Source organism: Protomyctophum parallelum, assembly GCF_964188405.1.
Source record: "Protomyctophum parallelum genome assembly, chromosome: 6".
NCBI classification, from domain to species: domain Eukaryota; kingdom Metazoa; phylum Chordata; class Actinopteri; order Myctophiformes; family Myctophidae; genus Protomyctophum; species Protomyctophum parallelum.
The window spans coordinates 26,019,286-26,043,360 of NC_139701.1; the positions used below are offsets into that span (position 1 = coordinate 26,019,286).

At 42.4% G+C, this 24,075-nt stretch overlaps 2 protein-coding genes across 2 annotated transcripts; both read left to right on the forward strand.

The window, feature by feature from the left end:
* Positions 1-951: 951 nt before the first annotated feature.
* gclm (glutamate-cysteine ligase, modifier subunit) lies at positions 952-12,720 on the forward strand. Its single transcript, XM_083766377.1, has 7 exons — positions 952-1,407; positions 2,062-2,124; positions 7,868-7,952; positions 8,265-8,321; positions 8,796-8,998; positions 9,980-10,094; positions 11,286-12,720. The coding sequence occupies exons 1-7, from the start codon at positions 1,270-1,272 to the stop codon at positions 11,453-11,455; spliced, it is 831 nt and encodes a 276-aa protein (XP_083622503.1). The 5' UTR covers positions 952-1,269; the 3' UTR covers positions 11,456-12,720.
* Positions 12,721-13,662: 942 nt separating this feature from the next.
* dnttip2 (deoxynucleotidyltransferase, terminal, interacting protein 2) lies at positions 13,663-23,588 on the forward strand. The gene is made up of 7 exons (XM_083766380.1): positions 13,663-13,735; positions 17,126-19,665; positions 20,075-20,213; positions 20,441-20,536; positions 21,900-22,064; positions 22,852-22,961; positions 23,163-23,588. Exons 1-7 carry the CDS (start codon positions 13,667-13,669, stop codon positions 23,257-23,259), a joined length of 3,216 nt encoding a protein of 1,071 aa, XP_083622506.1. The 5' UTR covers positions 13,663-13,666; the 3' UTR covers positions 23,260-23,588.
* Positions 23,589-24,075: the final 487 nt, after the last annotated feature.

A 24,075-nucleotide genomic window follows, 5' to 3' on the forward strand; every position in this document is an offset into this window, starting at 1 on the left:
CATTTGAGTAATTTTTTCCACCACTGATGCCAGTATGTTTGACTCACGGGTGCTTTGTCAGCCTGCCTGTACACGTTGTACCCATCCGTCTGTGTCCCTTCTGTGCTCACATGGAGATGTCTGTTTCTGTCTAGTCTAGTGTCTATACCTCTATGTGTCAGTTCCTGTCTCTTTTATGCTCACATAATGGAGATTCCTGATCAGTATGTCATATATGGAGATCACCGATGTCATCAGTATTACAGTATGCCCATATGGCATGCCCTTGTGTGCCCATAATATGGAGCTGACTAATTATTTAATTTAAAACAACATTAGGATTAGGCAGCAAGGCATGTTTGATGTTTTAAATGTTTGTAATCTTGTTTTTGAGGGGCGCTATAGCCCCTCCTATGCCCAGCTTTGTGTGTTTACGTACCATGGAAATTATTTGATTAGTTTAGCACGGAATGTGATGTATGATGGTAAGAACGCCCCTCACTTCACACGAGTGTGATTTTTCGTAAATAATTACAATCACTGAAAAGCTCTCCTGTAAAAGAGAAAATACCACTCACAGTCTCACACCCCTTAATTATATGCTCCAATTCCTCGCCATGCCGAATACTTGATATTAAGCCTGCTGCCTGGTCTAAACATTATTTCAGAAAATGATATGATATGATATGATATGATATGATATGATATGATATGATATGATATGATATGATATGATATGATATGATATGATATGATATGATATGATTGATATGATTCTTATTATGTAGGGGTTTTTGAGAACCCCGAAAAAGGTCTAAAACACTGCTGCTACATTCCCCCCAAAAAGCAATATCCTACACCTCCATCTAGTGGTGGAAACTAGGACTTTCCCTTAAATAAAGGAAATCCATTCCGGTTCCATGGTCCACTCCTGCTCGCCCAGACGCCCACACAGCCTGATCAAGCCAAAGCTAAAGGCAAGCCATTCCAGCCAACGGTATTCACAACTCCAGCACATGTTTTGACCATTACTCATTCCAACGTCCATGTGGGCGTAGTTGAGCGGCTTCCATAACCGGACAGGGACCCGGTCCTTCAATTCAAGACAACACAAACATTGAATGCAAGTCATTGTGTGACTACTTGTTTTTAAAGGTGGTGTCACTGGTGTGTGTGACTCGGGCCTCTAGTTTACGACTCGAGCCAGGGAAGAGGGAACCGGATAACCGAGTGGCGTCTCGTTGTGACGTTGATCGAAGAACTAGTGAGGAAGTTTCTACCAAAACCCACATGGAGTCTCAAAACACTGCCGTTAATGTGAACGCAAAGACGTTGCTAAACCACGCCAAGACCCTGAGGCTCCACACGGGGAATCTGGTCAGTAGAAGTCGCCTAAAAAAGAAATGCCCATCTTCGCCAAGTGAAGAGGTAAGGTGGTCAATGACAACATTATGACATGCTTCAGTATGACCTGACAATTTGTGGGCATTAGCATAGCTTGATGTTAGCAGGGTTTACGCTAGCACTCATCATTTGCCTGGTGAGCTAAACGTTTCTCATTACCGATACTGGACATTACTTTAGTTGAGTAACTTGAGTATAATAACGTTATACGACAGGCCAGAGAGATCAGACCCAATTTGGTCGTACTGGAATTGCCCTAGGCTATGCCATAGGCCTACATGTATATATGATCAGAATATTCTACCAATAGCCTATATGCTTTGACAAATTGACAGGTGCCTTTGCGCAAGGGAAGGCACTGAAACTGTCTTGACCCCCCCCCACAGTGTGTGTGTGTGTGTGTGTGTGTGTGTGTGTGCATCTAAAGTGCACAGTACAACTTCTCTAACAAGTCTGGAAACAAAATTATAGTCCATTCTCAAAGCAGGTCTTTGGTCTTTCAAGTGTCTTGGTTACACAATCTGGTTTGGCTGTTAACATCGTCACTTGGTACCAACTTATGATTAGAAAAATACCTTGCTTTATGAGCCCATTAGATATTTGTTTGATTTATTACAAAGGTCATACAACTAAGATGTTGATTTGCTATTCATGTTTCAATTCACATTCACTTTTCAGCTTCAGGAATGCATTCGGGCCACACTGAGTGAATGGTCTTCCACAACACAACTACCTGTAGAGGTGAGGACTGAGGAGACGTAAACAATTTGATTTAGATGTTCATTGTGGTACTCTCTAGTAAACATAGCCAGCCATGTCTTTTTTTCCCAAAGAAGCTCACCCTACAGCGAAAATAGCCGATGTATGTATAACCTCACAATGCATAACATTGCACTGAGAGCTCGTAGATCTACTACTTTTGCAATCTATTATTTATTTTTTTTAACAAAAATCACCTCCTACAGTATAAAAAGGTTGAAAGCCAGTAGTAGTATGCGAATGAGCTACACAATGAGACTCAATACTACGTCAGCAGACAACAGGACTCCACGGCCTGGAAAAACAAAATAACACTCTGTTGGTTGACATCAAAGGATGGCCCTGGATCTGCTGAAAGGGAGCTGTCATGGTGATTGTTCATGCAGAGTTAGCTGCCAAAAGCGCCATTCCAAATGTGGATCTGCAGGCAGGGAGGGCGGGTGGACAGAAACTTTGGTCTGGGTTTTGTTGTTCATTCAGTAGGCACTTAACCACTTTGAACCTGGCATGCCTATTTCAAGCATGTCGTTGTCATGTAAAAAATAAATAAGAAACACTGTGAACATAGCAGATGTACAAGCTCACAACACGTTGCATCACGACTCGTGAGGTTGTAGATCAGCTCATTTTCACTATAGTATTCGTTGTACAACGAAGTACATAGATAGGTCTGAGTGATCAAATGTAATGTATTCCAGTAGCTTGCTGTAGTCAGCTGTTTCATGTTGTTAAAGTCAATTGCTTTAAACTATCAGAAATCAGATTCAGAGGCTTCTGCACTTTATGGTCAAACGGAACCAACTGATTACATCCCTGCTATTACACAGGATGTGGCTGTTTTGGTAGTTTCATCTGAACTATCTAACGATGTTCTTCATCTCCATGCCCAATAGGTTCAGGTTGATACAGACAGTTCTTCATCTCCATGCCCACTAGGTTCAGGTTGATACAGACAGTTCTTCATCTCCATGCCCACTAGGTTCAGGTTGATACAGTTCTTCATCTCCATGCTCACTAGGTTCAGGTTGATAGACAGTTCTTCATCTCCATGCCCACTAGGTTCAGGTTGATACAGTTCATCTCCATGCCCACTAGGTTCAGGTTGATACAGTTCATCTCCATGCCCACTAGGTTCAGGTTGATACAGTTCATCTCCATGCCCACTAGGTTCAGGTAGATACAGTTCTTCATCTCCATGCCCACTAGGTTCAGGTTGATATTATGATTTTATTTTATTTTTTTTTAATGAAATGAAAAGTGTATCATAATAAACAGTGACGCACAGTCAGTCTAATCATGCCAGCAACACAACAACACCAGAGGGAGTTCAAAAAACCATGTGCAACCCAGATTCGGCACAAACAAGGATTGATTGATTGATTGATTGATTGATTAAAATATTTATTAACAGTTTGCAGAATTACACTACATTTCAAGCACAACTCAATACAAAGACTGTTAACTGTGAGTGGACACTTGTTTACAAGAGGGTCCACCTAAATTAATTTCACTCCTATGCCACAAAAATGTGGAACGCCCTACCAACTGTCATTAAGGTCACATTCTCACCTAATACTTCGGTAGACTCAGATCCGTATGGGCGGGGAATTGGGATTATTGCATTTTTAATTGGCTGGGGTTTGCCTTCACACTGTCATTCGCAGCAATTGGAAACGCAGCCGAGGGGACCTTTATCAATGTGTTCCATTCATAAACTATAGCCTACACAGTGAAATCTATGGTGATAAAATTACACTCATAACGTGCATGTGTCGTGCCGTCTGGGACCCCCCCCCTCTCTCTCTCTCTCTCTACGCACGCAGCCGCCACACACTGTTCTTTTGGGCATGGAGGCACAGCGCTGCATGAGCGCACTGATATAACTCCCCAGTCCCACACAGTGACAGCACTCCATGTTTACGGCACGCACAGACAGACAGACAGAATATTATGTAGGCTATAATACACTGCAGTGTTTTTATGTGTTTTCTTAAGCAATTGATTAATGTACACGTCCTCATTTCGATCAGGGCTTCAGTCTCCTTATTCGACCACGTCTATCCACAGTAACGGGACATCTTTGCGCTGCGTAAAATATGCCTTAACCGTCTCCAACTGTGTTCAGCTCCTCACCCGCCACATTATGTGCGTCATTTCCTTTATTTACTGCGGATTGCATTCACACCTGCACCGAATCGTAGTCAAGTGCGATTCGAAGCGAAGCGAAACCCACGTTTTTGGGCGGAGTAAAATGCGGTCATTTGCTGCGCATTAGGATTCGAATGAGCCTTCACACCTGCCAAACGAAGCGCACTTTCTGACAATGCGCAGCAGGATTCGTTTTAATCGCAGCAAAGCTCTCTGGTATGAATGCGACCTAAGATGTAAATCCCTTGACTCCACCCACCCTCCTTTATGATGATTTCCTGTTTTTGTCTTTATAGAAGTGCATAGTGTACAAAATGATATGATGAATTGAAAATGGTGGACCCTCTTGTAAACAAGTGTAATGCTTTATGGCAGGGGTATTCAATTAGATTAGGCCTCCTATGTGACACAGACCGAGTAGAAAGAAACGTGCCATTTTATCATGACTATTAGTGAGGACCTATTATATGAAGATAGGTTCAAAAGTGGTCCTTTAATGATTACCGTCATTATGGTAATCTCACAATTAATATCGCACACACCATACCTGTAACTTTTATTAGCCCTCTTATTATTCCCCCCCCCCCCCCCCCCCCCCCAAAAATAGTAATAACCGCCATACCGGCGGTATGGGGGCCGGCAATAACCGCGGTAATAAAAATCCCATACCGCCCCAGCCCTAGTTGATACAGACAGTTCTTCATCTCCATGTCCACTAGGTTCAGGTTGATACAGACAGTTCTTCATCTCCATGTCCACTAGGTTCAGGTTGATACAGGGGTGGGGGATGCAGTGAGTCTCTGAAATTTCACATCTGTTCGATCACAATACAATGCATATAGAACCACCAATTATTTTTCTTTTTTAAACACAACATAAAAACAACATAGAAAAACAAAAAATTTGGAACGCCCTACCAACAGTCATTAACACATTTAGTACAGGAAGTGCCTTCAAAATAAAGGCTATAGAGTGCCAGAGTTGTCTGATCGCTTTTACTTTGAAAGCCATGAAACAGGAAACACTTGCCTAAAAAAGTTGACTTTACAAAGGGACCTCACATCCCCGATCATCTTAATATATTGTTTTACGCTCCAAAAAACGTTCATATTTTGCGGGAGAGACGGATGAGGAGCAGAAATGAAGCGCCAGCATATCGATCCATTCATCACCGCGGAGAGCGCCTTGGATTAGGAGATACGAGTCATTCTTTCCGCCGCGCTAACATGGGAGTCAATGACAAGCTAATAGTTGCACTGAGCGTTAGCATACGGCAAGCGAAAAGCGAAATGCCAAAAAAAAATCACACACGTGTGAACTGAGTGGTGCAATTCCCCCCCCCCCCCCCCCCCCTCTCTCTCTCTCTCTCACTCTCTCTCATTAGAGTCACTACCCCTCTCACTGTTTCTGGCGCCCCCTACTGCTATTATTAAGTCACATACTCGTGCTTACACAGACACACACACAAACAGTTACGAGGACATTGCAAGCTGGTTGTAGGAGTGGTTGCACCACTCAAAAAAATAGGAAAAATTCTGAATATTCTTATCTCGCCCCGCGTCGCTGGGAGGTCGCTAGGACGTCCTCACACGTCAATAGTACTAATATTTCGGGGTCCTTATGACGTTCTCAGACGTCCTATGTATAGAATCTGTTAAGACATGCAAATCCCTTGACTCCTTCAAAACCGCTCTCAAAGGGCACCTACAGACGACTGCAATTAGAAACTGGCCCCGTAAAATCTGAATCCCCACATCCCTTTTCCCCCTCACTGTATATGTTTTTTTCCCCCTTTTTAACTCCTGTTATGATGATTTTGTGTTTTTGGTTATATAGAAGTGTATATTTGTACGACTCTAAATGTTCTGATGAATTGAAAAACCCTATTGTAAACAATTGTAATGCTTTATGGTGTCGTCCACACAGTTTTTGTATTGAGTTGTGCTTGAACTGTAATTCTGCAAACTGTTAATAAATACTTCAATCAATCAAACCACAATACGGACATTACATTACACAGACAAAAATAAAAAATACAAGACAAACGAATACACCACAGTCTTGACATAATTTGGTTATGTCTTTGTGTTCTGAAATCAAATAAATATTGCTAACTAATTAAGCATATTGGATTATATCAGGAATATTTTTGTGTATATATGACAGCATGTGTGCCTCATTGCAGCTTAGGTCGCCTTCACACCTAATACTTCGGTAGACTCGATGCGAATGGGTGGAGAAGTTGGGATTCTTGCATATTTAATTTGCTGCGGTTTGCCTTCACAATGCGCTGTCATCCGCAGCAATTGGAAACACAACAGGGGCCTTTATCAATGTGTTCAATTCATAAAATAGCCTACACAGTGAAATCTATGGTGTTAATTATACTCATAACAACGTGCAAGTGTCGTGCCGTCGGGGACTGGACCTCTACGCAGTACGCACGCACTGTTCTTTTGGGCATGGAGTGAAGAAAGTCCCTACTCATCACACAGTGATAGCGCTCCATTTTTACGCACACAGACAGACTGACTATTCTATAGGCTACACTGCAGTGTTTTTATGTGGTTCCTCAATCAATTGATTACTACTCGTCCTCATATTTCAATCAGGGCTTCGGTCTCCTCATTCGACCACGTCTATCCACGGTAACAGGACATCTTTGCACTGCGTAAAATATGCGGTTCTTTGATGTGCATTAGGATTCGAATGAGGCTTCACACCTGCCAAACGAAGCGCACTTTTCGACAATGTGCATTGTTTAACCCATTTAGACCTGGAACACCCACATTGTTATATCCTGGGAACACCTCTGTGTGTAGATGTTGCTATATTATGTACAGTATATAGCAACATTCATTAAAAAAGGGGAAAAAAGTGAAAGCATGCAACTTATGTACACAACAGCATTGCTCTTAAAAGTGATTTTACTTCAAACACAGAAAAGTGGTACAATGTTTCAGGCACACATGGCCTTCAGGTGAACTGATTGGCGACTTATTTAACTGACATGTTACAGGGTAGAACTTACTTACTTTTAACACAAACGACAAAAGTATTTTAACGTTTTTATTTGTTTTCATGTATTTGTTTATATAAATACTACAGTGCATGTAACTAGCCACATGCACAAAGAGCACAGTGAAAAATAAAAGAACACAATAAAGGTACCTTCATGGCCACATGAGGTAACGATACACAGCAGAGTATGACAGTCGAATGAGATGAAGATGGAGCTGTAAAGGCAAGGTTAAGAAGTTAGTTAGTCAAACATTCATTATATATAGATAGATTTATTTTTTATTTTTTTTATTTCGTTGTACACGTTGCAATGACAAATAAAGATCTATCTATATATAAAACAAAGGACAAAAACACAGTAAAGTAATTGGAAAAGTTCTGTACAATTTCTTTCTCTTTCCACCATTCTTAAAAATACAATGATGTAGCTATCTGCTTGTATGAAGAAGAATCTAATGTTGTGAATTCATAGTCATAATGTGGCCCAGAGTAGCAGTGATGTTCTGTTCTGTTGTAATAATCATCTTTGAATAGTGTGCTTTGTTTTGTCATGTAGGAGCTCCCAGTTACCCTGGACTGCTCCATCCCTCAGGCGACAGATGCCATCACTCCTGAGGAGAGGGAGGAGCTAAAAGTTTCCGGTCAGTGTTGAAATTCTTGTTCTGCAAGGCAAATATTGAATGTTTGCATAATCACATGGTGCTGTACAGAATGTCGTCAGCTGCTACAGTACACGAAAAGAATATATTCAATAATACCCTATTGTTCTGAATATAAGATTTTTTTCCAATGGAAATATCCTAAAAAACTGCGTCGTATTAATCGGCGACTAGACTATTTGGTCTTCAATGTTCTTTTTCCACAAATGAGTCTTGAAAAATGGGGGTCGTCTTATAATCAGATAAGATAAGATAATTCAGCACAATACGGTAGTATTTGTTATTGTTTTGCAGTGAAGCTGTTCCTGTGCGAAGCTGATGAATCATCTATCAGTGATGCAGTGGACATGGGTAAGTCTGTCTACAATCACAGCTGCTTAAAACAAATGGTATTTTAAAGTCTGTATCACACACAACTGAATGCACCAGACCGGAAAATGTGTCACTGCCAAAGCCTCTCAATTGTAACCGTACGCTATTAGGGTTACAATGGACACCGTGCCCCTGAGAAGAGACGTGACTTTGGCGGTGATATGTTCCCGGTCTGGTGTATGGCTATACACAAAGGAGGCCTCCCTGGGAGTACAGACACCCCCAGGCACCTAAGGTGACATCACAGACCGGGCAGGGACCAGGGGCCTCCCTCAGAGTCCCCTGACCGGGGAAGAGCACTGCCTCTGACACTGACTGAACCGTCCACTTTTTATCTCCGACACCTGGAGTCTGGAAAAAGTATGGAATTTTTCAATTCCAAATGTGTAGAAACCCTGCTATCAGACCCCTAAGAACTTTCACTTAGGAGCGCTTTGTTTCTCTCTTTGGCAGCCTGCCAGACCTTGGCGGTGTGTCAGCTCGATTCTGTGATCATAGCACCGCCTGGGCTCCCGGAGGGAGACAGCCAAACCTTGGCACACCTGCAGCCAGCCTGGGAGAAGCTGGAAGCTCTCGTCAGGTGCCAGAAAATTGCTGCCATTGGCACCTCTGACCTGGACAAAGATTTGCTGGAACAGCTCTACAATTGGGCTGAAGTGAGTATGGGTGGTGGTGGAGGAAGGAATTAAATGTCTGACCATGTGTATTTTACGTCAGGCGTATCGGATGTGTGGTTCTAGACTCGCAGAGTGCATACGTAGGTGTTACGGCTGGGGAATGGAAGTTCACATGGCACCTCGGTGTGCATCATCTTGCAGTTTCGTAGAAGTGTTAATGATTTGTGCTTGGATTAAGCAACTAGATTTTGGAGGGATAATTAGTAAGCAGTCATTATTTCGACGGGACAAATTTGGGAGTTGTACCACAGTAGAATTTTGGCTATCGGTGACATCCATCGTCTGCAATTGCACTGATGAAAGGCAATGTTGTTTTCCTTCACCAATGCCATCGGCCTACCCAGGTTCAACCTATGCTTAATGTGTTCGATTGATTGATTGATTTATTAACAGTTTGCAGAATTACAGTACATTTCAAGTACAACTCAATACAAATACTGTTAACTGTGAGTGGACGACACCATAAAGCATTACACTTGTTTACATCATGTGTAATCTGTTGTGCGACAGAAAATAACAGATCTATATCCTCTGATATCTACCTCTGCCAATGTTGTTAGGGGGACATATAATAGCGTGGGACAGCCAGACGCTGTTATGAAGTTACTGCGCTGATGTGTTGGTTCGAGTTGAATAGAGAAGGCATCAAAACTGTTGTTTGGTTAACTTGATTCTATCCTTGATTCATAATGCGATTTAAGTGATACTAGTGCTATCTAGTGGCCGGATGTGTAATGACATGTCAAAGAGTCTAGCCTGTGGACATCTAGAAAAAAACGTCTCTTATATTCGGCACAATACGGTAAGACAGAAACATGTCTAACAGTGGGAACATTATTCAGTTGCAAATAATGTCAACTTTTAACTCACTGCTGTGTTCACAAATGTACTGCTAAAGCGTTGTTTATACTATGACACACACGCACACTCCTGTATTGAACGGCTTTCTCTGTGGTCCAGGTGAAACCCAGCAGTAACCAGGTGAACCTTGCATCATGCTGTGTGATGCCTCCTGACCTCACTGCATTTGCAAAAGAGTTTGACATCCAGTTGCTGACACACAATGACTCAAAAGGTAAAAATAAGAAATCTGCTATTCAGGAGAAAAGAAAATCATGTTCTTAGTTAAGCAAGATGTGGGATCTCAGAACCATACAGGACACACACACACACACACGCACACACACACACACACACACACACACACACACCCACACACACTTACTTGCTTATGGCAGCCCATCGTAGTCGATGACTTCATATCTCCCAGGGGTAAAGGGGGGTTTTCAGCTTCTGGTGCGCTCATGTGCCCACACACGCATGCATGCACGCACGCACGCACGCGCGCGCGCACACACACACACACACACACACACACACACACACACACACACACACACACACACACACACACACTTTCACATACATACTTGCTAGGTTCTCACAGTGGGACATACTTAGGCTACAATTAATCAACAGCACTCCCTCAACACACACACACACACACACACACACACACACACAGGACATACAGTACAACACACACACAGCACATAGGCACAGGTTCATAGGGTCACATGCACGCACACGCACGGCACCCACACACTCCCAGCCATGCACTGATAGCAGAGTTAAGTTGAAGGGAACCAGCCTGCACAGAACATATACAATTTACTCCTCCGCATATTCCACTCACGTTTCACACACACGTAACACCCTGACCCTGATATCCTCTTACCCTTTCCCTATTCCTCCATTTTTTCAATTCTACAATAAATGTACCTACAGTATGTTAAGCTTGAACCTTGTGTCGGGCTGTATTGAGTCTCCCAGTTCATTCCAGCTGTACAGTTCCTGTCATTTCCCTGGACACAACAAAATACTCAAATTAAACATGATTAGGACTTTGAGTAAAATCAAAACCTTTATTTATTCTCAAAGAGCATTGAGGTTTACCCTCATTTGCAATCCTATTGAGTTTACACACACAAATTAACATTAAGACACATACAGATATAACACACAAACAACAAAATAAGACTACTAGAAAGAAAACTAGTAAGTTTAAAAACAGTTACATATTGAGGTAGGGAGATTGCACAAATATTATGAGTGTGACTGCAATTCCGGCAAAGCTCAGTTCTGTGAAGGGTTGGTGTGCGTGAGTTGTGTGCAATGCAATCTGTGTTTGCATACCTGTTCAGTTTTGTGGAACGCTTTTTGTTTGTGTGAACCAAACATCCTTGACCTTTCTTTCTGCTCTCAGAGCTAATGTCTGCAGCCACATTCCAGGAGGCTCTGCAGGAGAGCACCCAGGACCTGAATGTCGCTAACTGGAGGCTGGAATGGGTCCTTCGCTACTCCATCATAGTCAAGAGCAGGGGCATCATCAAGGCCAAGGGCTACCTCGTCCATGCAAGGAAAGACAGCCCCTAGCAAAGCCTGATGAAGAAGACTTCTGTTTTTATTCACACAGCAATGACATACAAAGTAATAATACCACTTTCCAAAATTGTTCTGAGACACCATGTTTTAATGTGTAAGGTGAAAGGAGGAGGTTTCTCCTTGACCATCTATGATTTTTCCTGTTGTAGAAGCATTCCATACCATTCTCAAGTAAACATCTAAACGTGATTCACCTCAGTTATTTTTTTTAAGACATTTTAAATTAGTATGTGTGTGATCAAGGGAAGCATAATATGTCACCTTTTATGTAGTGAATTTCTCAGATGCAGCTCTCATTTCATGAACAGTGCTTTCACAGGCTGACCACTCACCACCACTGTTTGTGTTTGTTGTAATGACAGAGATCTGGGTAGCTAGACTTTTATGTGAAGTTAAGTGCCTCTTTTTCTCTGCTGCTCCTCTTTCTGCTGTATCCGTATGCATCTGGTTTACATCTGGGGATATGATTGGGACGTTTGTATAAATTGGAACCATATAAGGAAATCGTGATAAAGATTTTGCTTTTTATATTTTAGTATATGCACATGTCAGATTACGTCTAGTCTTGTGTGGCCAGACTGTTGCCTCCTAGAATTTTCAAATGCTTCTGGTCATTTGGAGATTGTGAAACAGTTGTCTGGCTATGCAGGACTAGAATAAGTCCAGACCTTTTAGGAGAGGTAACATGGCAACCAAATAATTAGATCTGTTATTGTTCTTGCAATATTGTAATGTTTTAACTTTGTTGGCTTGAAACATTTGAGTGGTTTGTGTGACTTAGACCTTATATTGATACCATTTGCATTCATTATTGGAGAGAAAATGGCATGATTCTTATAAAGATATTTATATTTTATGATCCCAGTATATATAAACACTTTAAATTGGTTACAGAGTAAAACAAACCTACGTATACAATGCATGTGATGTCATTCTTTATTTGTGTTTCCCCCTTTGTTCCTAACCCACTGAAAAATACGGTCTAAAAAAGCTGTTGCCAAAGCTTTCCTGACACCTCTGTGCTATGGATGCTTGCACAGGTGCTTGAATAAGATTATGTTTGAGTTGTGCTAGCCACTCCTATACGCAGCAATGTGTGTATGTCTCTCTCTGTTTCTGTGTATGTCTAAGCACGGAAATACCTTTTTTCCACCACCAAGTGTCACTGTGGCGCAGCCTCACGTACAGTACAGCACAGCACTCCGGGGCATGGTGTCCACAGTACAGTACAGCACCGCTCAGCTCAGACGGGTTTTCCAGACGGACCAATATTAATAGCAGATCTACAAGCTCAGCGCGGCACCGAGTGGCGCGATACGAGCTTGTAGGTCTGCTATTTTTGAAAAATCGAAGAACGACTGACGTAGAAGACATTTTTTTAAATCTGATCTCAGGTCAGAATGGGTTAAATATATATATTGTGTGTGTGTGTGTGTGTGTGTGTGTGTGTGTGTGTGTGTGTGTACGTACACCATGAATTGGCTTTATTAAAATTAATGTCCCTACTGTCCTGTGTGAAGGCTTAAACGGTGTGGGATACTATATATCAGTGGTTTTCAACCAATGGTCCTTAAGTATGTTCCTTATATACAGTAGGTTGTTAATGGTACATGATCAATTTATTTAAGATTTTCATAATATTTCCGCTATAGTGCCCACCTATCCTCTATCCCGTTCTTCTGATTTGTAGAAATTAAAGAACAGGAACTGAATTTATTCAATGCATGACCACTTTTTATAGTATAGCTGGGGACCACCAAAAATCACCCTCCTGGCGGCCTAGGGCCTGACCCCCGCTCCCGACCGACAGGTTGAGAACCACTGGTTAATCATTGGCCCTTTGATCGTTTAGTCGAGTCTAGCGGCAGTGTTGCCATTTTGCCAAATCCGCCTCGAGTCAAGCTGTCAAGCACATAGACATAATCAAACATTTTCTTTTCAAGGAACCTTGCTTATTTACGACTCCTCACCGTACCGACTCCTCACCGCAGTCACTGGACCCCTCCCTCATATTTTGTGCCAGGGACGCCCATACAAGATCTGTGTATTTAAAATGTTTCAAACATGGCCATTTCGTAGACCTATATCTGCTTGTTTCTCGCATAATGTGGCAACACAGTAAAGGATCCTTGGAGTGATCGCTTCCCGGAAGCGAGCTATGAGGCTGCAGCAGCTGGCTAGCCATAATACTCTAGTCTAAAGATGGTAGCCACCAGGAGAGGAACCCGCGTGTACTATCCAGACAGTAAAACATCATCGGATGAAACTCCGGTGAGTTGTACGAAGTGAAAAGTTTGAAAAAGCATTAAAGTTAATCCATTATGTAAGGCAAGTTAACTGTTATAAGTGTTATTCTATCTAATGGCTAATCTACCGGTACTCACGTGGCTAGAGTGCTGCTACTGTAAGTAACGTGCCCCTGTCTAATAACCTGTCCCAATAGTTTATAAACAACGTAGTGTCTTAATGGTGTATTTGTAAATAAACGCCCTGTCTCAGAATGTAAACGTGCATCAATGTTAACTTGTTATATCACATGTTTATACAGTAGCTGCTATTTGCATGCTTGAGTGACGTGCGATTACACAAACCATGCAGTGCAGTGGTTCTCAAACACTTGCATGCCCATGTATATACATCGAGCTTGTAGATCTCCATTTTATAAAGTATAAAATAGGGTTTTATGTTTAAACTGTTCATAGTTGAATGGGAACCCCCTCGAGGACCCCCTGAGAGTCCATGGTCACACTTCCACTTTGAGAACAACTTAGCCCCTTTCGGGACCCTACGTAAAACTTTTCTGATATTTTGTTGAGTTTTACGTTGGGTCCCTGCTCACTACTGTATTTTTGTATGGAAATTCCTATATGCGGAAGTGGAGATTCTCTCTAAAATAGGACCCGCGGCATGTGACGCCATTATTTTCCTTGAGTTATTCTGAATTCGGTAACTTTAAGTAGCTATACATCCAGCTGCGAATATCTCCTGTGGCGCGGAAGCTGGTATTTTTAATCTTTGTTTGACCGATTTGGTCGCTTTATTTCTTCTTGTTTGTTTACCGTTTATTGTACCGCCTCCCGGTGTGCGGTTGGCTTGTGAGGCTACGTCCCTGCCTCTGATCTGCTGTGTCATAGCTATAGCGCCACTAGCTAGCCAGATAGGCGGTACAATGAGGTGTCAATAAACAAGGAAGGAAAAGAAGAATCCAAGCTTCCAAATCGGGCAAACATATATTAAAAATACTTAACGGCTTCCGCGCCACAGGAGATATTCGCAGCGGCATGTATGGGTACTTATACTTTACATATTCAGAAAGCCTCATACTGAAGAATATCGTCAAAGAGCGCGGGGAGGCGGTAAACATGTAAACATGAGCCAGTAAATGTTTTAATCAGGTGGCATGGACGACGTGGAACAGGACCCAATGCACTGGGTCGAACAAATGTCAGAAACTTCAGTAGCATTTGGGTTCTGCTTGGAGGGCTAAGAACAACTGGCACATACAATGTAAACATGTTGTTAACCAGTCATTTTTTTATTCACTTATTGACTACCAATAAGGCAATAACTGCTACATACATTAGCCTAGAAACCAGATGAATCTGCCAGGCAGCTGGTACAAATCCCTCTGCATATTAGTCTGGCCATGCTAGGCTACCGCACATACATACTGACCGTCACTCTCAGTTATAATTTTAATAGATAATAAGGAACAGGGAGCAGTTTTGTATAGTTTCACTGGGCCATGAGACAGAACCTGAAAGAGTGTATCTTTCTTTCTTTCTTTTCTTTAACCTTTATTTATTCAGGGAAGTCAGTTGAGAGCAAGATCTCTTTTTCAATCATGCCCTGATTTATACAGTACAGCTAGATCTCAAATGGATCCTTACAAGTCTTTTAAAACGTTCAAGTGATGTTGGCCAGTTTTGGGATGTAATAGGCTGCTAAGATATGTAGGCATTTATTTAAGTAAGGCTTTGTAGTTAAAAACAGTGCAGTTCTCGTCTCTTAGCCAATGAAGACCAACCGACCTTTTCATACAACCTACAGTGATGGGTGAGGAAGTTAGGAACCCATCTCCAGTTATAAACCGGAGGACTGAGTGGTAGATTGTGTCGAGTGGTGCTCAGATGTGTAGCCGTCAGCTATAACCGCTTGAGATCTTTCAGAAAGATAGCTTTTAAACCAGTATCACACTGAAAGCATGGGAGTTTAGAAACCCTGGAAATGCTTCACGCTATGTTGGCATTTCCTTGCAGGACCTGCCAGTCCTGCCTGAAGATATCAGGAATTCAGGATGGTAAATTGTTCTCTTTTTAATCGTGTCTTAAAGGTGATAGAGACAAGTTTCCAGTGTTTGTACACAGAAGTGATTGAGTGTTTCCAAACAAATGCAAATCTAGCTCCACCCCCCTCCCCCCTCATTCTATTGGCTGAGCCAGGTCACTTCAGGCTATGGGATTGTTGTTGCTGCTGGGAGGGACACTGGATATTGCGCTTGTATGGCTAAATATGACATTAAAAAATTATACATTTCTATCGATATCTTAGTTACAACAATGACATTGAGTTGACATGTTTTTTTAAGGGTAACTGTAGCATAATCGCAATATCACACCGAGTCCCGCAAATGAGGAAGTAGGAAGTAGAGGAGACTCACTGGCTCTCAATTCAATTCTCTTTTATTTGTAATCGTGCATATAAAACATATTGCCCCAGTGCCCCTCAAATGCTCCAGCCACTACAGCATCGTTCACGTGAACTACTCTGTCCACGGTTATTCATTGCAATGAAAAAAATCGCTATGATGATCCGCGACGGCTAGCCTGTCACCGTTGGCGAGCACGGGTTGAATGCACGCTTCAAGCCGGCCGGCAGGCAGTCGCCGCGGTGGTGGCTGGTGAAATACTATTACTCACTTCCACAGTCCACTTCCACCATTTCAACAAATAAGCACATACAACCCACTCCACATGAACGATATTGATGTAGGCCTAACCAGGAGATTTTATTGGGGTCCGAGTCGTTCTGTGACTAAGGATCATCCGAGTTCTGAGGGGTGCTTGCTGCTTAGCTGCTGGTGTTGTTCAGTTTCACACCACCCAACCATGCACTATACATAGCGATTCTCATAATTTCAATAGGCTTACATATGAAATCATAAACATACTATTTCACATGAACAATGTTAGTGAAACTAAGATATAGGGATAATATTATACATTGAAATCGCATCGCGTTTTCATTATAATACTACTGGGTTGAACACACTGTCACTGCCTCGCGCTGCAATTGGCTAAAAGTTTAAATCCCCTCCGACGTCCCGAGTAGTAAACTGTAGTGGATATAAACAGCGCATTCAGCCACAGGGGGGGCAAAGGGGGAGTGTGCTGTTGCAGGAGAACACCTCAGCATCATAATATAGGGAAAGATAGAGGTGGAAAAGGCCAAACAAATACATTTATATTTTATATATATTTTAGATTTTGGCTGAAAACTTGTCTATATCACCTTTAAAACACATTTGAATAGACTTGCATTTACTACCCGATTAGTCTTTTTTGTGGTCTAATTTTGATGCTCTTAATATGATTTTGATGCTGTGAATCTTTGTTTTAAAGAAGTGCTATACGAATGTAATTTATTATTATTATCACCCAGGCCACTCGATCTACTGGTCGGAGAACCAGGGGGACTGCAAGAAAAGAAGAGACTTGTGCCCAGGTGGTCCAGGAAGATGAAGAAGGCCCATTATCTCCTACGACCCCAAGCTGCTCCGGGGTAAAGAGATGCAGCAGGGCTGCCAGACTCCACAGTCCAGAGCAGCCATCCACCCCTGTGGGCTCCACCCACGACGAGGCAGATGTGTCTGATCTAGAGTCCTGCTGCTCAGCTGTGTCTGACATGGAACTGCCAATCACACACAAACAGCGGAAGAAGAGACAGACCCACTTAGCAAGTCAGGACGAGGTATCTGAGGCAGAATCACACACCTCAGCAGTGTCCGGATTGAAAGGCTGTGTGAGCACCCGTAGGAGCACAAGAAAGAAGAACATTCCGGAAGATGAAGCTAGCATTGAGTTGGAAGCAGAATCTCAGAGAGTCACCAGAAGCCAGAGGAAGAGTACTCGCTCCAGGGCATCGGCTATTCAGCAGACTGATGATTCGGAACTGTCAGATGCTGACAGCTGTAGTCTCTTAGAAGTTGAGGGTTCTACTTCCACCACAGGCAGAGCTACTAGGTCCAGACGGCGTGGGGCCACCACACAACCCATTCCAATGCACCTGGACGACGTATCCGAGGGTTCTCAGTCCCCAGGGCGAAGTGGCAGAAGAACCACAGCTATAAGAGGGAAGACGGCAGAATCTGTTGTCGTTACAGACTCTCAGTCCTGTGATTCTGATGGGTTAAAATCTGGACCCACTTTGACACCTCAGAGAAGAAGAACCAGAGCTATAAGAGGGGAGACGGCAGCACCTGTTGTCACTACGGAGTCTCAGTCCTGTGATTCTGAAGGGTTCGAGTCTGGACCCAGTATGACTCCTCAGAAAAGAACTCGCAGCCAGCGCAAAGTCATAGGCAAAACCACTGGTCCCACAGCTGTGGAGTCAGACTCTGACCTCACTGACCTGCCACTAGGCAGCCCCTGCTCCTCACAAGGCAAAGAGACACCCTCCAGTAGCCGGACAAGTTCTGGAAACGGCACTAGACTATCAACTAGGCTATCAGCCAAAGCTTTCAGTGTGGTTCTTGGAAGAAGAATTGAATTAAAAGTAGGAAAACTATCTGAACATGAGGAGGAGCCAGAGGCAATGATGCCCCTAGATCTCAGCTCCCCAGCTGGTGAGGTTGTGACCAATCCAGCTGAAGGGGAGGAGAGTGCATTGAATGAGTCCAGGTTCGAAAATACAGTCATTGCTGACCCAGATTGCACAGTGGTGGAAGACCACACTATGATCCTAGATGAATCCCTGCAGGAGAAAACTGAAGAGGTGACACATTCTGACCCCACATCCAATGATGTTGCACCAGAGGTGATTGAGGTTGGACATCCTGGGTGTGTGACCATGACTGCGGATGTGGAATTGAGTGAATCTCATAGTATTAGTAAATTACCCTCTGCTGTTCTAGCAGAAGAATTTACAGACACGGCAGAGGCTGAAAAGGGAGTTGCTATTATGCCTGTGGAAGCTGAGGAGACAAGTACCACAGAAGATTCTGTTGCTGTCTGTTCATTAACAGCATCAGATGCTCACACTGAAGAAGCATCAGAGGCTACTGAGCCTGCAGTGTCTGTCGGGAACCAGGAGATGGAGCTGTCTGCTAAGGATAAAGATAGAGACAACTCTGAGATGGCTGTGATGCAGGAAATGGTGCCATCAACAGAGACGGTAGATTTCCCCACTTGCCAATCATTTACTGTAACATGTGAAATGGCTGATACTTCTGAAGTCACAGAAGAGGCTAAAGAGAATGACGAAGCCATGGAAGTAGATGAAGTGAGCAACAACACAGATGTCCACCCATCACAGCCAGAGAGCCTGGAAGCTGAACCTTCAAATGTGGATGTGGTTGTGGACAAACTGCCTGATGAGGACGATGTGGTTGTGGACAAACTGCCTGATGAGGACGATGTGGTTGTGGACAAACTGCCTGATGAGGACAATGTGGAGACTAGTGCAACAACTCAACAGGCTGTTAGCCTAAGTGAAGCACATCTCCCCTCAGAGCCCAATCAGGCCTTAGCCGAGTCCATTCATGTGACCTCTCAAGTGGAGAGCGTAACACTGGAGCCAGCCTCTGAACAGGAACCCACACCCTTAGTTGTTGTACAGAAGAAGGGGAAAATAAGCCTGTTAGAGAGTAGCGAGGATGAGGAAGAGGATGATGAGGATTCTTTAGGAGAGGGGAAAGGCTCTGGAGATGAGGAAGAGGAGGATGCTGTATGTTCTGGAGATGAGGAAGGAGAGGCTGAAGAGCGAGCAGGACCATCCAAGAAGACTGGGAGTGTTTCGGCGGCAGTTGATGGATTGTTTATGATTGACACAAGGACTGGTCAAGAGGTCGATGAACAGTACTACAAAGATGAGGGCGAGGGGGCTGAAAAGGAGGAGAACATTGATGAAGAGTTTGTGGATGAAGAAGGAGATGATGATGATGAAGATTCAGCCCTCTTCTTCAGTAGAAATGCTGCTCAGGTGTAAGTATGCATTGGGTGCCTGCTTCACACACTTGTCTTGATAACATGCACACCTACACAATTGTATGGTATGCATAATCAGTTCCACTAGGCTTAGCCCTAGAATATTATGGCCCAGTTCTTTGTATACATTTCTTCAGGGAAGATGTCTCAGAGTCTGAAAGCAGGACAAATTATTTGCTCTGTAAGCTCCCATTGTGTCAGTAACCCTAATTCAGAGGAATGCAAATCCCTTTTTTTCCTTTCAGTGTTATGAATCTTTATTAGACCGATATTGTATAAGGCACATAGAGATAATATACCCTGAATCTTCATACACATCTTCATTTATATTATATTTAGTATCTATAATGCATACGTGATAAATGAGACATGAGGTATTCTCTCGCTGTGTGCCAATTTGTTTCAGGAAAGAGTTGTCCAGTCGTATTGACCCGGGCATCAGAGTGAAGGAGCTTGGGGGATTATACATCAATTTTGATGGCAGCAAATCAAAACCTGTCTCCAGCTCGCTGAAAAAACTGAAGGAACAGAAGATCCAAGACGAGGTAAATAACTTTTATTGATTTTCCTCTTTTGAAGGGGATCTATGGTGCAGAATATGTAATGAATTTGATAGTTATGCAAGTCTGGGTAAATTCAATAACCCCCCGAGATGGTGTTTTTCATGCAGTTTGCCTCCAATCCTTTTTTACTTTGGTTCAGTATCTCTGAGTTGGTGTGCTTCAATCTTAAGCCTACAGTCTTGTGATGCCGTTTCCCCTCCTATCCGCAGGTGATGAAGAAGAGTGTGATTGGTCCAGACTTCGAAAAGAAGGATTCAGTGCCTCCATACAGTGAATCCAAACAGGCCTCTAAATTGAAACGCAAAGTAAGTTGTCAAAATGAGAGCCGAGCTTGGCTAAAAGATGGCTCCCATGCTATTTTTTCTAAGGTAGTGTACTATAAGTCACTCTGGGTTAAGAGCATCTGCTAACTGCCTAAATTGTTGTGTAAGTAAGTGGTATTCTTTGGTTTTGAGAAAAAACATAAAGCTCTATATTCTGATAGTAATTATTGCCATAGAGTTTTCATTAATGGGGGTCTCTCTGTCTCTAATTAACAAGAAATACAGGGTTTTCAAGGTGGATTGACAATTTCATCAAATCATTAGAAGCTTAAATTATATACCGGTACTGTAGTTTGTCTTCTCTGTGTCATCACTTCTAATTTAAATAGTTTACCCTGTATGATGTATGTGTTCTTCTCTCCTGATTGGATAAAAAAAATGCAATTCATTAAACCTGGTATCCTGACCTGAAAATGTACTGTGTGTGTACTAAAGAGCTGCAGGGCCGGGGAAGGGAGACCCCTGTAACTGTGAACACACTATGACTACAGCAAGGATTACTGTCAGAATATAAATCTATTTAACACTTAATTTAACAAAAACATATTGTGTAACTAATTATATACAGTATGTGAGGGATAATGTATGGTCATTGTTAGTAGATAAATCACCGACAGGATGATTAACCACCGACGTGAAGCAGCGGTGGTTAATCAGCCTGAAGGCTGCTTATTACATGGCTACTTTAATACATAAATTAATAAATTGACCCAAAACACAACAACTAGGTATTTCCTTGCTTAGTAATGAAAGTATTCCATAAGCTGGCAGGCGTCTGCCCAGCTGCAGCACAGTCGGAAAACAAGGAAGTGAGTTGATCAAATGGAATCCATTTTAGGGTACTGCATCGTCTATTCCTCGCTCAAATGTTTTCAAAAATATTTTTGAGAGCAATGTTTAGCTGTAAATTACATTGTGTGTGTGTGTGTTTACATGGCTGTCATGCTGGAAACAGCAGTAAATCTGCGGTGCTCAGAGGGTTTGATTAGTCATCGGTCTGTTATAGAGAGGAGCGGTCATTATCCAGAAATAACAGACCGCTGAATTTGGCAATTGACCAATCGGAATCAAGCATTCAACCAAGCCGTGTAATAATGGAAAATATTTTGCCATAGCAAACCATTGCCATAAACGTACCTTCATGGTTTATTTTAGTTTGGGACTTCTTGGCCTCTATCTATAATGACATCTCTTGAGTAAACTAATGTTTAATTGCGAGGAAAGCTTAAAATATCTTGACACAAACCAGACTAGTATTGATGGGTTATATTTGGCAAAAGCTGGCTTTACGGTACAATGCAAAAGAAGAAAAATACAAGTTTCTATGTCCCTTTGTCTTCCCTAGACGGAGAGGGAGAAGACCTCAGGTGATGGTTGGTTCAACATGAAGGCCCCTGAGCTGACTCAAGAGTTGAAAGGAGACCTCAAGGTCCTGAAAATGAGAGGCGCCATGGACCCCAAGAGGTTCTACAAGAAGAATGACAGAGATGGCTTCCCCAAGTACTTCCAGGTCAGTGAATTGTGCCGTCTTCTTCTATTTCTATTAAAAATCTTTTTTTTAATAAATAATTATAAAACATCACACTCGTGTGAAGTGAAGGGCGCTCCTATCATCATACATAATCACATTCCGGCCAATCAATTTTGGCGTCGTCACTTTTCTGTCCTCATTTTTTAAGCCCTAAGCCAATCAAATCATCGCTATGGGGTACACATGCACACAAAGCTGGGCATAGGAGGTAACGCCCCTCCTCAAAAATGAATCAACTAATCGACTAAATTGATTAGACTGATTAAATACTTGAGCCATATTTAATACTTTGTTGTACAACGGTGTTGTGTAAAATAAATAGGCCATCTACAAGATCACGCCGACCTTTGTGGCTATTTTCGGTAAAAAAAGATTCTCAGTATTTTTACTTTATTATTATTATTTTTAAGTTACTAGGTTAATTAACTGATTATCAGTGACGCTGTGATGCTTGACCGCTCCTAATTGACCATAGTCACATGGCTGCCATTTTTCTCTTACTTCATATGATGTAAGAGGAAAGTAGCTGCTGTGTGAATGGGTCAACCCACCAAGCTGAATGTGGTCACTCACTGTGTGTGTGTGTGTGTGTGTGTGTGTGTGTGTGTGTGTGTGTGTGTGTGTGTGTGTGTGTGTGTGTGTGTGTGTGTGTGTGTGTGTGTGTGTGTGTGTGTGTGTGTGTGTGTGTGTGTGTGTGTGTGTGTGTGTGTGTGTGTGTGTGTGTGTGTGTGTGTGTGTGTGTGTGTGTGTGTACTGTCTGGTGTAGATGGCAACTGTGGTGGACAACCCAGTGGACTTCTATCATTCCCGCGTTCCCAAGAAGGGGAGGAAAAGAACCATGGTGGAGGAGCTGCTGGCTGATGCAGAGTTCAGACAGTACGTGTCAGCCTGTTCTGCAGTTGGTTACAACATACAAAATGGAGACAAAAGTATTACTTGCAAGACAGGGAACAATGAGGCTGGTCTGCATGTTAGTCCAGGCTCTGCCAGGATCTTCTAAGATCTTTTCAAAGAAAGGGAAGCTACAGATAGTGCTTTTCTTTTAACCATGCAAACGTTTTCTTTCACTCTTTCCAGAAATAACAAGAAGAGGTACCAGCAGGTAATAGCAGAAAAAGCAGCACTGTCAGCCGGCCAGAGGAAGAAGAGAAAGGGAAAATTCAACAAGAAGTGATCTGTGGTGTGGAGTCGTTTGTGCAAACTCAGAGTTGGATAGTCTTTGGACAGATACTTAAATATTGGATATGTTGTTGACAGTACAGTCATGAATCACAATTGTGAGATCCATCAGTATATTGCTGTGTGATGCTAAATATAAAACAGTTCTGCTGAAATCCTACATGACATTTATTGTGAGACAAAGAATTACAGTACATCATGTCACATGGATTATGTAACAATAAAATGGATCACATGAGCTTAAAACATTTTAGTTAAACTATTTAGTTTAAATATATTATTTTGTAATAAACTGTTGATTAAATAAAGGGTTTGCAGCACAAATTATTGGTAACACTTCCTACAGTATGTTCATTTTCATCGTTACCTTATAATTATAATCACTGTTAAAATGCATTACAAGGCACTATACTGTAAGTACTCATTTGTTGCACCGAGAAGGGGGGGGGGAAATAAATATATATACACACACACACACACAAAATACACAGTATCTCACAAAAGTGTGTACACTCCTCGCATTTCTGCAAAGATAAATTATTTCATGTGACAACACTGAAGTTGTCACTTTGGTAAAGTACACTTTGTAAAGTAGTCTGTGTACAGCTTGGATATCGGTGTAGATTTTATATTCTACTCAAAATAACCAAAAACACTGCTGGCAACAAAAGTGAGTAGACCCTTAAGTGAAAATGTCCAAATCAATATTTTGTGGCCACCATTACTTTCCAGCACTGCCTTCACCCTCCTATGCATGAGTTCACCAGAGCTTCACAGGTTGCCACTGGAATCATCTCCCACTCCATGATGG

Bases quoted from the DNA above. Each gene is read 5' to 3' on its own strand.
- gclm (XM_083766377.1), top strand. From the start codon at position 1,270: ATGGAGTCTCAAAACACTGCCGTTAATGTGAACGCAAAGACGTTGCTA. The intron at 1,408-2,061 runs GTAAGGTGGTCA...TTCACTTTTCAG, and splicing joins CATCTTCGCCAAGTGAAGAG to CTTCAGGAATGCATTCGGGC. The intron at 7,953-8,264 runs GTCAGTGTTGAA...ATTGTTTTGCAG, and splicing joins GGAGGAGCTAAAAGTTTCCG to TGAAGCTGTTCCTGTGCGAA.
- dnttip2 (XM_083766380.1), top strand. From the start codon at position 13,667: ATGGTAGCCACCAGGAGAGGAACCCGCGTGTACTATCCAGACAGTAAA. The intron at 19,666-20,074 runs GTAAGTATGCAT...AATTTGTTTCAG, and splicing joins AGTAGAAATGCTGCTCAGGT to GAAAGAGTTGTCCAGTCGTA. The intron at 20,214-20,440 runs GTAAATAACTTT...TCCTATCCGCAG, and splicing joins AACAGAAGATCCAAGACGAG to GTGATGAAGAAGAGTGTGAT.